This window comes from Rhinolophus sinicus, chromosome 17 (assembly GCF_057876585.1).
Source record: "Rhinolophus sinicus isolate RSI-liver-muscle chromosome 17, RSI-T2T, whole genome shotgun sequence".
NCBI lineage: Eukaryota > Metazoa > Chordata > Mammalia > Chiroptera > Rhinolophidae > Rhinolophus > Rhinolophus sinicus.
In genome coordinates, this window is record NC_142517.1 from 124,165,816 (window position 1) to 124,177,986 (window position 12,171).

The 12,171-nt window shown below is 45.1% G+C and overlaps 1 protein-coding gene across 2 annotated transcripts in view; it reads left to right on the plus strand.

Annotated features, from left to right (window-relative positions):
* CCDC93 (CCC complex scaffolding subunit CCDC93) overlaps positions 1 to 12,171 on the plus strand; it is an 82,677-nt gene that overhangs the window by 26,128 nt on the left and 44,378 nt on the right. For both annotated transcript variants that reach the window (XM_019748226.3, XM_088794433.1), the window contains 5 exons: positions 1,187 to 1,287; positions 5,264 to 5,300; positions 8,009 to 8,101; positions 8,847 to 8,897; positions 9,810 to 9,896. In XM_019748226.3, coding sequence (XP_019603785.3) covers positions 1,187 to 1,287; positions 5,264 to 5,300; positions 8,009 to 8,101; positions 8,847 to 8,897; positions 9,810 to 9,896 — 369 coding nt within the window. The remainder of the gene's footprint in view (positions 1 to 1,186; positions 1,288 to 5,263; positions 5,301 to 8,008; positions 8,102 to 8,846; positions 8,898 to 9,809; positions 9,897 to 12,171) is intronic.

Sequence of the window (12,171 nt, forward strand, 5' to 3'; positions counted from 1 at the left end):
TGACTCTATCTGGTAACTAAGGAAACAAGCAGTTAAGCTCCATTATGCAGTACAGCCATAATAGTAGAGCCCAGTGGAAATTAAAGCATACGCAGTAACTGACGTCCTACGGGTTCATTATCTTTTTCATGTACCCATAAATCTGCTGTTTATGTGTTATTTATAGCTCCCTATGCCTGTAGACATGTAGACACCAGCAGCAAACCAGGGAATGTCTGTGGTGGCACGCTGTCAGAACCCTCTTGCACCGTCCCAGACCCTGTTCCATTCCTTTTCCACAAAATTGTGGAAATTATGTAGTATATGTTACAGAGAGAATTTTTGCTGTACGTTTAAAATGATTCATAATAAAAAGTAAAGTAGTAATCAGTGTAACCAGAATTATCAAGGGGGAACAATCCTAATTAGAGTAAAAATGCCACCGTGTGGAGAAGCCTGAGGGAAGTGCTTGTCCTGGAGATGTCCAGGTAGAGAGCAGATGTGGTGAGCTCTGGGTGTGAAGAAGAGAGGCAGGGACACACAACTAGAATGCCTTGCTTGTATAAACAACTGCCTGCTTGCACCCTGACCCCTGAGCAAGTATCACTAAGGTATTTGAGTGCCAGCTGGGCAGTCATATGGGGTAGAATGACAAACCAGGTCATCTGGGGGTGAAGACCTACCTGACTGCATGCCACGTACTTTGTTTAGGAGATGCATATATCATTTCAGATCAGGAAGGAATTAAACTGATGATGTTGGAATTTTTAATTTTCCATTCAGAAAAAAAATAGCTAGATCCCTACCTTTGACTATACAAAAACAACAACAAAAATCCGAATAAATTAAAAGGCTATATATAAACTATAAAAGTAACGTACAAAAACTTTTTCTTCACAATCCCTGGGATAGAAAATAAGATATAAGATGATCACAAAGTTTGACTACATAAAATATTAGTCAAATTGACACCAAGGTACAACAAAGTTGACAAGCAGTAGATTGGGTGGAAATATTTGCTCCCTCTATGAAAGTCAAAGGAGCGGACGCCGTGAACACAGCCACCCTGAGGCCTGCTGTTCTGTGGGAGACGCACACTGGCCATGGTGGGAAGCCTCGCTCCCCTGCCTGGCTGGACGCGCTCAGCAGCCAGCTCGGGGACAGCCTTCTCACACTCGGTAACTCCTCCGTCTCATCCACTTCTTAGGATGTGTACAAGCCCCGTCGGAAATACAAACGCCAGCAGGGAGCAGAGGAGCTGCTTGATGAAGAATCTCGAATCCATGCTACACTGTTGGAATATGGCAGGTAATGACTGAGACCCAGTCTAACGTGTCTCTTTATAAAACCATTGAAGGAAAAAGCTAGTTTGAATTCCTTCATTGGGATTGTGCTTGGGTTTTACTTGTTTACTGTTTTTGCCAGGGATTTTAAGCGTCCGGGACTTTTCTCCCTGGTATCGAATTACCTAAATTTCTGGGGGTAGGGGTCTTGTCTTTGAAATTCTTCTCTGCCAATGTGTGTGCTCTAACCCTCCCCACCTTGGGGAGTTGGGAGTTTAGGGCATTTGTGGAGGCTGGGGGAGGGCTGCCCTTCATGTCCCTGCCATTTGATAAAATCTTCAGGTAAACTAAAGAATTTTCAACAGTTTTCCTTTAAGTGTTAGAATAATAGTTTTGGTTTCCTGTGAAGAATTGTCTGACTAGGAAAATGAAGAATTTAGAAGTAGTTTTGCCATTTCTTAAAAACATCTCCAGTTTTTCAAAAACGATTCCTATCTTATATCCTCAGTTTTTAGTTAAAACACACATATGTAAAGGAGTACTTCTCCTCATTGGATTTTTAACCTGGGTATTAACCTTCATTTATGTCCTGCATTTTCTGCTTAGGGTAACTGACTCTTTGATGTGAGTATGTGTCCTTGGGCTTCTTTCCTTTATGCTGAGAGTGGTTGCTGTGTGCTGCCCTGTTTTATAACCCAACCCTTGTTGGATCTAATTAATGGCCCTGCCGCCAGCATCTCCCTGAGTGAGCATCTGATGGCTTCCCCCTCTAGGTTACTGGAGAGAACCAGAAGCAAATTAGGCTTAATTGGCTTAAGTATTCCATCTTTCAAATGGAATTGCTTGTGCTACTTTTTTGTTAGGGTTGTGTGGGGTCAGGTTCTTGCTTCCTAAGAATGAAAACTAGTCTGTTTCATTCGAAGGAAGTTCTAGTTCTGACCCTAAGCCAGGTGTGATGGCTGCCCCACAGCTCACCAGTTACTTCTGTGAACTCTTCTGAGTCAGGTACCACCAGACCAGCTACATAATTTTCACAGGCCCAGTGTAAAATGCAAATCTAGGGCCCCTTGTTAATAATTATTAATAATGGTTAATTAAGTTTGCAACCTGTGTGGGGCACTTCTGAGCATGGAGCTCTTTGCGGCTGGACAGGTTGCATGCCTGGCACTGTGATGGGGTCTTTCCAGCCAGGCCCCAGCTGCAGGGGGGCAGGTGAGGCTGCACCGCTCCGTGCCAGCCAGAGCTGGGGAGACCACCTCTATGAGTGTCCCATGTTCCAGAGCCATAAAGTTCTTAGGGGAATGCTGTGGCTTTTCTTAGTTTATATTGTTCATACACACATTTTTTTCTCTATCATGGATACTGAAACGTTTCTGGGGGTGAAAAGGAGTCAGAGATACAGTAAATTGTCCACCTCACCGAAACCATGTGGACAATATTTCATGTTTTGTTTTGAAATTCTCAGTTTCAAATTGGATCTTTTGCATGTGTCATAGATCATAGCCGTGATCACCATGTGATAGCTGGGTAAACGCAGGACACCCCTGCCTGTCCTCAGGGGCGTGGGGGCAGTTTGAGGCCAGAGTCTGCTCTGGCTTTCATTAGGGAAGGATCAAGCGACAGGTTTTGTGACCCTCACAAATTTGGAGTATAAGAAAAAGCAAAGTAACTCAAGACCAATCTTCATTCCTGTTGATGGGGTCATGCTGACTTCTGCTGATTTCTAAGTGTTTGATGAAAGATTTTTTGGTTTTGTTTTTAGAAGCGAGATTATTTTGCTTTCATTTTAGCTTTGCTGGTGAGGAGTAGTGAGTTTTTGAGAGGTGGGGAAGTGGGTACTTAAGACATTCCAATAGTTTATTTAAGCTCATTCTTCTTTTTGAGAATGATAAAGACAGCATTCAGAAAGGTTAAAAAATAATTTGCCCGAGGTCAACTATTAAGAATTATTAAGAACCTCAAACTGCAACTTGAACTCAAGTTTCTAGGGCTCCAAAAGTATGTCTTATCATTAGCTACAAATATTGTTTGAGCCTCCAGTGGAAGTTTGGCTCTTGGTCTTAGAAAGACAGGCCCACACTTTGTTGTTTGGTCTGAGACTGAACAAGAAGAGAGTGTTATTAAACTGACAGAGCAAACTGGATAAAATTTAAAGTCCCAACAAGTGTGTGTTTTATTTCCCTTCCTGGGGAAAGCCCCTCCCCTCCTTTCTGGCTATTAGACTCTTTGCTCAGGGTTCTATTCAGTACTCTCCACTGCATGGAATCCTTACCATTCAGTGAGGATTGCGTAGCCATATGTGCAGATAGTATATGGAGAACTTTGAACAGTTTGTCCTGTGTAGAATACTGTGAATGTCAACTGTTAGGTTCCCATCATCATCCCCATCCTCATCAGCAGCAGCAGTTTTCAGTTCTCGGATCCCCTTAAATGTAAGCTTTAGATTCAAAAGGTTATGTTAGATTCAAAATGTTTATCAGCCTCTCCACTATAGGACGATGCAATGGGTATTGACTAAGCGAATTCACAGGATTTGCTGTAAGGTCCTTCACAGCTTGTATGCGGATCCTCAGAGTTTAACCTCAGTCTGCTGCATGTCGGGCTAGTGGATTGATGTCTAACAGATGGGCACATCGTGCCCGGCAGCGACTGTGGTGTCTCCAGTATGTGACACACTGTTGCATGTACGGGTGATGCTTTGGGCTTCTTGAATTCTGCGTTTTGTTTCACTTGTTTCAGTTTATTTATTCAGCACGCATTGGAAATGCAAAATGTGAACATAGCATCAGTGCATTCCAGGGGAAGGATGCAGACAAATATGTAGTTGGACATGATTATCGTCTGGGAAGTGGGGCAAACATGTACAGACACACGGACGGGGCAGACAGGGCAGTGTCCGTGGGGTGCTTTGGAGAAGAGGCGGCTGGAGAGCTGAGGTGTGAGGAGTAAACAGGGAAGTAGGAGAGAAGGGGCCAGTGCGGTGTGTGCAGAGCTCTGTGCAGGCCGTAGATGCACTGGAGCACGTACGGGAGCTGCAGGAGGTGAGCGAGAGGGCGTTGGGTGGGGCCGTAGGAGGGAAACCTGGTGAGAGTTTGTCCTGACGGAAGACCTGCCATTGATCAGTGTGCATCCGGCCAAGAGGAAGGTCCTTAAGGACTGGGGAGGAAGAGTGGGAGTGGGGTGCGGCTGGAGGCCGAGAGCAGGCAGGCAGAGGCCGCAACTGACCCAGCAAGGGACGCGAGGCGCGAGTGAGGGCAGGGCAGGAGCCCTGGATTCGTTTTTCTTAAATAGTTGCCAGTAACTTTATTTCCTTATAAACGATTTAAAGGTAAGTGAGTTTGGGTGTTTTGCATTGTGCTTTTTGTTTTGGGTTGAATGGTTTTTACATTGTTATACTTGCTTTAAAAATATATACATTTACATACACATATATATATATATATATATATATATATATATATATATATATATATATTAAAGCCTGAAAATAAACTAATCTAAACTAGAGTGTATTTGTGAGTTTCTTTGCATTTAATGTTGAGTGAAGTGAAAATACAATGTTATTGGCTTGGGCTATGTTTGAGAATAAAGAAATGGGCTGGCCTGGAGATTGCGTAAGTCGACATTAGAGAGCATGTTTAGCTTGAGCAAACACGTTCACTTGGTTTATACAGAGATTTTGAAGGCTTTTAGCTAAACTATGGATCTGAAATGCAGTTCCTGATTGAAAGAGTATTTAATGACTGCATTTAAAGAGTGTTGCACTCTGCACAACCTGAGAGTTCCCATTTGTAATGTTTATATGGCAAATAGGGTTGCGGGCCCTTTATTCAAAACCAATGGACTATGTTTGTGGATTACGCACTTAAAACATTTTCTCCAGTCAACAAACAGCCTCAGTTTTCTTTGGTGCTTTTGATATAAAAATCCAACCAAAGTGCATTTGACTGGTTGTGTGGTTTTTGAATAGTAATTGAACTCCCCTTTTTTATGGCCTGCAGGAGATACGGATTTAGCCGCCCAAGCAAAACAGAGAAGGTAAGAAAAGCACAGATAATGGGAGAGGATATCTGGGAGAGGGAAGTGACCCTCCTCGTTGCCTCTGTCTGACCCGACAGGCTACCCCGAGGGGGTGGGAAGGGAGGGTTGCTGCCACCCAGGCTCTCGTCCTTGGGCCACCAGGGCAGCCAGGATGTGCCTGCCTCCTCTGCAGGCTGGGGGGGCTGGAAATGGAAATGAAGGGTGGTGATTGAAAGCCATGGCCCCAGAGTCAATCTGTGGGCTCTACAAACTCTGAAAGTATGACGGTGGAGCCCACTCCGGGCCTGAGCACGCCTCGTGGTGAGAGAGGCCCTCGGCAGGTGTGAGCAGGATGCTGGCAGTGGGTAGCACACAGCCATAAGCGCCAGGCCTGCCCCTTACGAGGACAGCACGTGTGGAGAAATCAGTGAGCCAGCCTGGGCTGGTCTGTGCACAGAGGAGCCTCAGAGACGTTCTTCGTCTACGTATTTACCAGCGACCCACATGTCAATAGCAGAGCGTGCTGTAAATCTTACCGTGTTCCAGGCCCTTTATTCAGGGCTCCGCGTGTATTTTTTCACTTACTCCTCTCAACAGTTCGATGAGGAAGGTACTTATTCCTGTTTTTCAGGTCAGAAATCAGAGGCTCAGAGAGGCTCAGTGATTTGTAATAATCTGAATGCAGGTCTGTGTGACATCAAAGGCTGTGCTCTCAATCCCTGCCTTTTAAATAATAAAATGCTAACTAAAGTGTTCAGGGACCTCTTAAAAAGTAGAGCCCTACAGCTTGAGATCTATTATTTTTTTTAAATTGGGGAATATTGGGGAACAGTGTATTTTTTCACAGTCTATCAGCTCCAAGTCGTTGTCCTTCAATCTAATTGTAGAGGGCGCAGTTCAGCTCCAAGTCCAGTCACCTTTTTCAGTCTTAGTCGCAGGGGGCACAGCCCACCATTGTATGCAGGAATTGAACCAACAATCTTGCTGTTAAGAGCTGGCACTCTAACCAACTGAGCCATCCGGCCACCCTACTGAGATCTATTAACCTTTGTTTTCATTCCTCACCTGCCCCCAGATTTTCTTAACTACGTAGGACAGCAGTTCTCCCGTAGGACAGCACTTCTCCCGCTGCTCTTCTGCCAGCCCTCCGTCTATCCCAATCCCCCATCCTTCAGTTCTTCTAGGCAACCTCCCTGCCCCCAGCCTCCTTCTGCCTGTGGTTATGGTTGTTTCTGTCCTTAGAGGGCCATGGCAGTGACTAGGAGCAGATGTTCTAAAGCCACACTGGCTGGTTTCAAATCCTGGCTTCATCCCTTCGCTGTGTGACTGGGCAGTAGGTTTAATTGTTATGCCTTAGTCCATAGTATCTGTGAAATGGGGGCAATAATTGTACTACCACATAGCATTGTTGTAAAGATTAAAATAAATGTAAAGGACATAGAATGATCCAATACGTAGTAAACATCTAATAAGTTTTAACTATCATTATTATTTATTATTATTAGTTTATTAACAATCAGTCATGCATTGATTATGATATGTTTTGGTTTTCGCCTTTATTTTTTCCACATTTGTTGTGTTTTCACTCAACTAAACAGTCATTTCCTCCGAACCAAGGTGTTTTCTGGATTTGAGTGTGTCGTGTAGCATCTGATATATAAGAATTTGATGTGTACATTTAATGTGATGTGTAACTTAAATTTGAAAAGAATATCTATGCATATGACTATATTCTAAAATAAGGTAATTGATTCTGACTGGAAAAATCATAAGATGGCCATCAAATAGTATTCATATTGGGCTTGTCTTGTCATTCTTATGTCAGATGGCACACGAACTGGAAGTCTGCCCCCTGTAGATATACCTCGCAGGTAGAAGCTCCAGGGGTTCTCCCAGGTCTATCATAGACTTGTTACAGAGAAGCATGCTAGGACTGGGATGATCTGAGAAGGGGATTGGAGCCCAATCCTCTCTTTGAACCCCAGAGGACCCCAATATCCAGAGAAGGCCAGCTAGCTGGTGGTGGCAGAGATGGAATTAAAACGTAGAACTCTAGACTTCCAGCCCTTGCCTTGCTTGAGGAGCAGCAGTTAACCCAGGAGTCTTGCGTGTGGTACTTTAGAGCTTGAGACTCCATGGGTCTTGATCACCAGGTGAACCAGTTTGGGTTTTTAACCTTCAGACCAGCGGTCCTCAAACTTTGATGACTTCCATTGGCAGTACAGGTTCTGTTTTCATCATGACTCAGCACAGACACGCACATCAAAACCAAAAGTTTCCCAGAGCAGTACGTGATCCCTGACTACCTGCAGAGCACTCGGGTATGTTCTGCTCTGGTAATCAGATGCTTGTCACATCTGCTAAATTACTGCTTTCATGTCCCACTAATGGGTCTCAATTGGCAGTTTGAACCTTCCTTTAGGTCGTGGTCTGCCTTTGAAGGCGTTCAAGTAGGGGGAAGGCCCAGTTGGAATGTAAGACTAAGTCTGGCAAATGTGTGACCTGATAGGAACGTCATCAGCAGACATTGGCCAGGGCCTGACGCTCTGCCTGCTCCATCTGCAGTGGGAATGGAGGCTCGGGTCTCTGGAGCTTCCACTTTCTCCGGGAGTGGGTCAGCTCTCCAGATCTGTTTCTTTCACAGACTCATGCCTCTTTGCAGTGGTGTCCTCTCTCTACTGAGTCTACAACTCCGGTGCTCAGCTGTTTTCCATCTTCCCTTCCAGGCTGAGGACAAGAAAATGGCACTTCCCACAGGGCTCTCGGCTACAGAGAAAGCTGATGCCCATGAGGAGGAGGAGCTGCAAGCTGTCGAAGAGGTGTGTGGCCAGTGTACGCCCCCGGAGGTTTTTCTTTAAATTGTTGGGGGAGAAATCTCACTTCCATCCCCAGCTTTCCACAATGGCCAACTGCTGTCAGTTGTCCTTTCATATCTTTTCCAGTTTCCTTTTATCACCTCTCATGAGGCTTACCATAAAATGAGATCAGGCAAAACGACCCTTGGTGTAATGCAGGGTCTCTGCTCCCGCTCCCCACACAAGAACGCAGGACATGGTGAGGCCAAAAAGGAACACCCATGGAGCCATAGGTAGGGGAGTCATACCATTACATTCTCGATGGTGGCCGGTCAAGACACAAAAGCAAACATCCGCCTGTACCCCAACGAGTGTCCTTCTTGCACCCCAGTCTCGCTGGTGGCCGGGCAAGACACAGGAAGTGGGATCAACATGATCCGCAATGTAATCCACTTGCTGACCCTACTTGCTAACCTCAATCCACATCTCTGCCAACCAACCCAGCCCCTAGCATAGCCACAGCAGTTATATTAGTGGCTAATGGCTAACCGGCAACAGCTGATGGCCACCCAGGCACAGCGGACGGCCATCTGATTACAGCTGATGGCCATCTAATAACTGAGCCAGCACCTTTTCACATGAGGCCAAGAGCCTGGAAACTGCTCTCTGGGACTCTGTCCCCACACAGGTTCCCTCCAAAGACCTGTTAGACATACTGCCTAAGGCTTGTAGTCAGAGCCGCTCACAGCTACTTCTGTTGCCTTTTTAGCAACGTATTCAGTCACTGATGACCAAGATGACTGCCATGGCAAATGAGGAGGTGAGGTGGAAGGGTCATGGGCGGGGAGGTGGGGGGGAGGGGTTTGGGGAGGGGTCATGGCGGGGAGGTCGTGGGGGGAACGGGGAAGGGAGAGGGGTGGTGTGGGGGGAGGGGAGGAGATGGGGACTTGGTACCTCCCTGCTCTGCTCTGTGGGGGCTTCTTCCCAGAGGGACCACCTTCTTCAGAGCCCTGTCTTTTAAGCACTCAGTGCTTCCTGGTTTGTAGGGATCTTCCTTTTGGGAAGCTTTTAATAGTCTTTCCATCCATGGGAGCCTCTAGCAGGAAGACTTGAGGGACCATTGTGAAGGGACATCCTGCTAGGACAACACCACATGGGTTCAGCCCTGCCTCTCCCTTACACCCCATGAGTTACGCCCCGTGCTAAGTAGCCCATATCTTCTGTTTCCTCCCTACACCATCTGGGTAAAGACTAGAATACCGAATTCTCGGAGCTCAAGGCCTGTCCAAGGGCTCTGAAAGGATCATGCCTTTTTAGGGCAGGAAAGGCCTGTGGCAGTAAAAGTAAAGAGATATATTAGGAGTTCTGAGATTCCTTTCTCTCCCATTTGTACTTCTTTCCCTAGGTCCTAAGCTTGCCAAGTTCCCTGCAGGCCCCTAAAGTGACCCTCAGGAAGAGACACTCGGGATGGGGTATAAAGGGTGAAGAATGGTTTTCCAGATGTACCAGGGCCTTAAGAGAATCTGGCATCAGCCAAGCGACTCAGGAGATAGAGAGGTGGCTTCATATTTGCCCCAAGGCTTGTTTTCTCCCGTCCTTGTTGACGAATACATAATTTCCTCCCAGGGGAATAGTATTACCTAGTTTGCTATGATACTCAGAGCATTCAGGTTTTCCAGTTCTGTGAGAGACAAGGCATGGCCTTGAGAACACGCCCTCCCTGTGATTGCAGAGCCGGCTCACCGCAAGCTCTGTGGGCCAGATCGTGGGACTCTGCTCCGCCGAGATCAAGCAGATTGTGTCTGAGTATGCTGAGAAGGTACGTGGGGGCGCAGGTGGAGGCTTTGCCTCAGGGAATGCCCCAAGGATTTGCTCTCCTTCCCTACACCCTCCCCCAGAAGTGACGGAGTCAGGGTGCAATTCATCAGCCACATTTGTCAAAAACACATATACCACACAAAGCCATCAGCATTTGCCCAATAGCTAAATTAATTTTCCTCTGTAGTGCCTATTTTTCTATAAATATAAAGAGAAAACCTGTCTCTCAGAGCAATTATCGCATCTGATAAATCGATGCCTGAGGTACAGCACAGACATTTTTCCTCCTCTACCAGGCTTCTTATAACAGGCTCAGTTTGGTGATTGGGCTGAAGAAGGAAGCTTTGCCACTTAGGAGATAAACCCCATAACTCAGCCAAGCCCAAGGCAAAATTTTTTGTTCTACTTTATTAAAGGGGTACAGGATGAACGAAATCCTGCAAGTCATATTTCAGTGTTAGATTTTTTTCATTGTAAGCATAGGCAGCAGGACCTTGAATATTTCATGGAGACAGTGATTAATCATTCTGCACATAACTGATTCTGGTCTGGCTGAGATTTTGTATCAGTAAAATCAGATTTACAGGGCATTGTTTCATATCCTTTCTTCCCCACCATGCTCAGTCTGCCCCCCTAAAACGTTCACGTCTGTTGAAGCATCTAGCTTTGCTTTCCCTGCTGCAGAAGCCTTGACAACAAATTAGCTTTGCTCCGACCCCTGTCCAATATTCTTCTGAAGTGAATGCACAGATTGTTACCGGAGAACGGGTTCTTGGTAAATGTCACAGGAAGGAATTTAAGGACGCCCTGAATTAAGCCCCGCAAACTGCCAAACAGGCAGCGGATTTATTAAAGGAAAGGAAAAGAGTACATTCCCAAAATATTGAGAATGGACAGGCCAGGAGGAGGGCAACTGCACCAAAGAACAAAGAAGTTTAGGATTTTATTCAAAAGGGGGCACAAAATGAATATTCAAGTTTTGGGGGTGGTGCTAATTCCCAGGCAGGTCTTTGCTGTCCCCACTGACCACTCCTTCCCATCAGAAGGTGGGATTCCTTGTTCTCACTTGGCCCCTGTCTGAACTATCATGGGGACACTGTATGGAGATTTTTTCCCTGCCCACAATGCTAATAGTATTATAATCTATTACAATTGGCTGTAGCTGCACCTTTTCTTAAGAATGATCTCAGCTCCTCTTTCCTTCGTTTCCTTTACTTCCTGCTTCCCTTCCTCCCCATTCTCTTCTGCCTTGTTCTTTCTGCCTAAAGTAACAAGATGATGTAATTGGGAAAGGAAACAGGAGGTCCTCATGTCCCAACAAGAGGGACAAATAAACTCAAAACACTGGAAGATGTAGTTATGTACTTTTAGGATAACCTAAAGGCCAATTCTGGGCAATCCTCAGATGACACTTTAACCACTATCACCTTTCCTAGGTGGTAAATTTAAGTAGAAGACACTCTGGAGTCTATGACAGTTAGATTAGAAAACCCATGTTAAGAAGCAATGACTTGGGGGGTAGAGGAAACAAGAGAACCCCACCCCCAGACTTTTGAAACCAGCATACTCACTATGTTGCTCAGAAGGCCAGAAAAGAGTGAAATTAGAAGTAGTTTTGAACCAGGTCTCCTTCCCAAGATACATATAACTAAACTTCCCGGGGAGAAGTGGCAGTCAGGAGTTCATTGCTTGATTATCTGTGTTGTTTGCATTAAGTAGATCATACAGCATTACAGATGGTGAATTTTAAAATTAAATTGCCTTTAATCCTAACCCCACATCACAGTTATAGCCTAGTTGCCTACTCTCTTCCAGTGTTTGTTGCCAGTTGCCATAGTTTATTTACCTAGTTCCAATCATCATGTCTGTCTAAAAGAGATGGAACAGTGCAGTTAAAAACACAGCATCTGGAGTCATATCTTGGTTCATATCTCTCTTCTCTACTTCCCAGCTACGGTGTTTCCCCGAAAATAAGACTTAACTGGACCATCAGCTCTAATGCGTCTTTTAGAGCAAAAATTAATGTAAGACCCTGTCTTAATATAAAACCGGGTCTTATATAATGTAATGTAATGTAATATATAATATAATGCCGGGTACAATATAATATAATACTGGGTATAATATGATATAATATAATATAATATAATATAATACCAGGTCTTATATTAATTTTTGCTCCAAAAGACACATTAGAGCTGATGGTCCAGCTAGGTCTTATTTTCGGGGAAACATGGCATGTGACTTCAGCCAATTTGTTACCTCTCCTTGCTTTA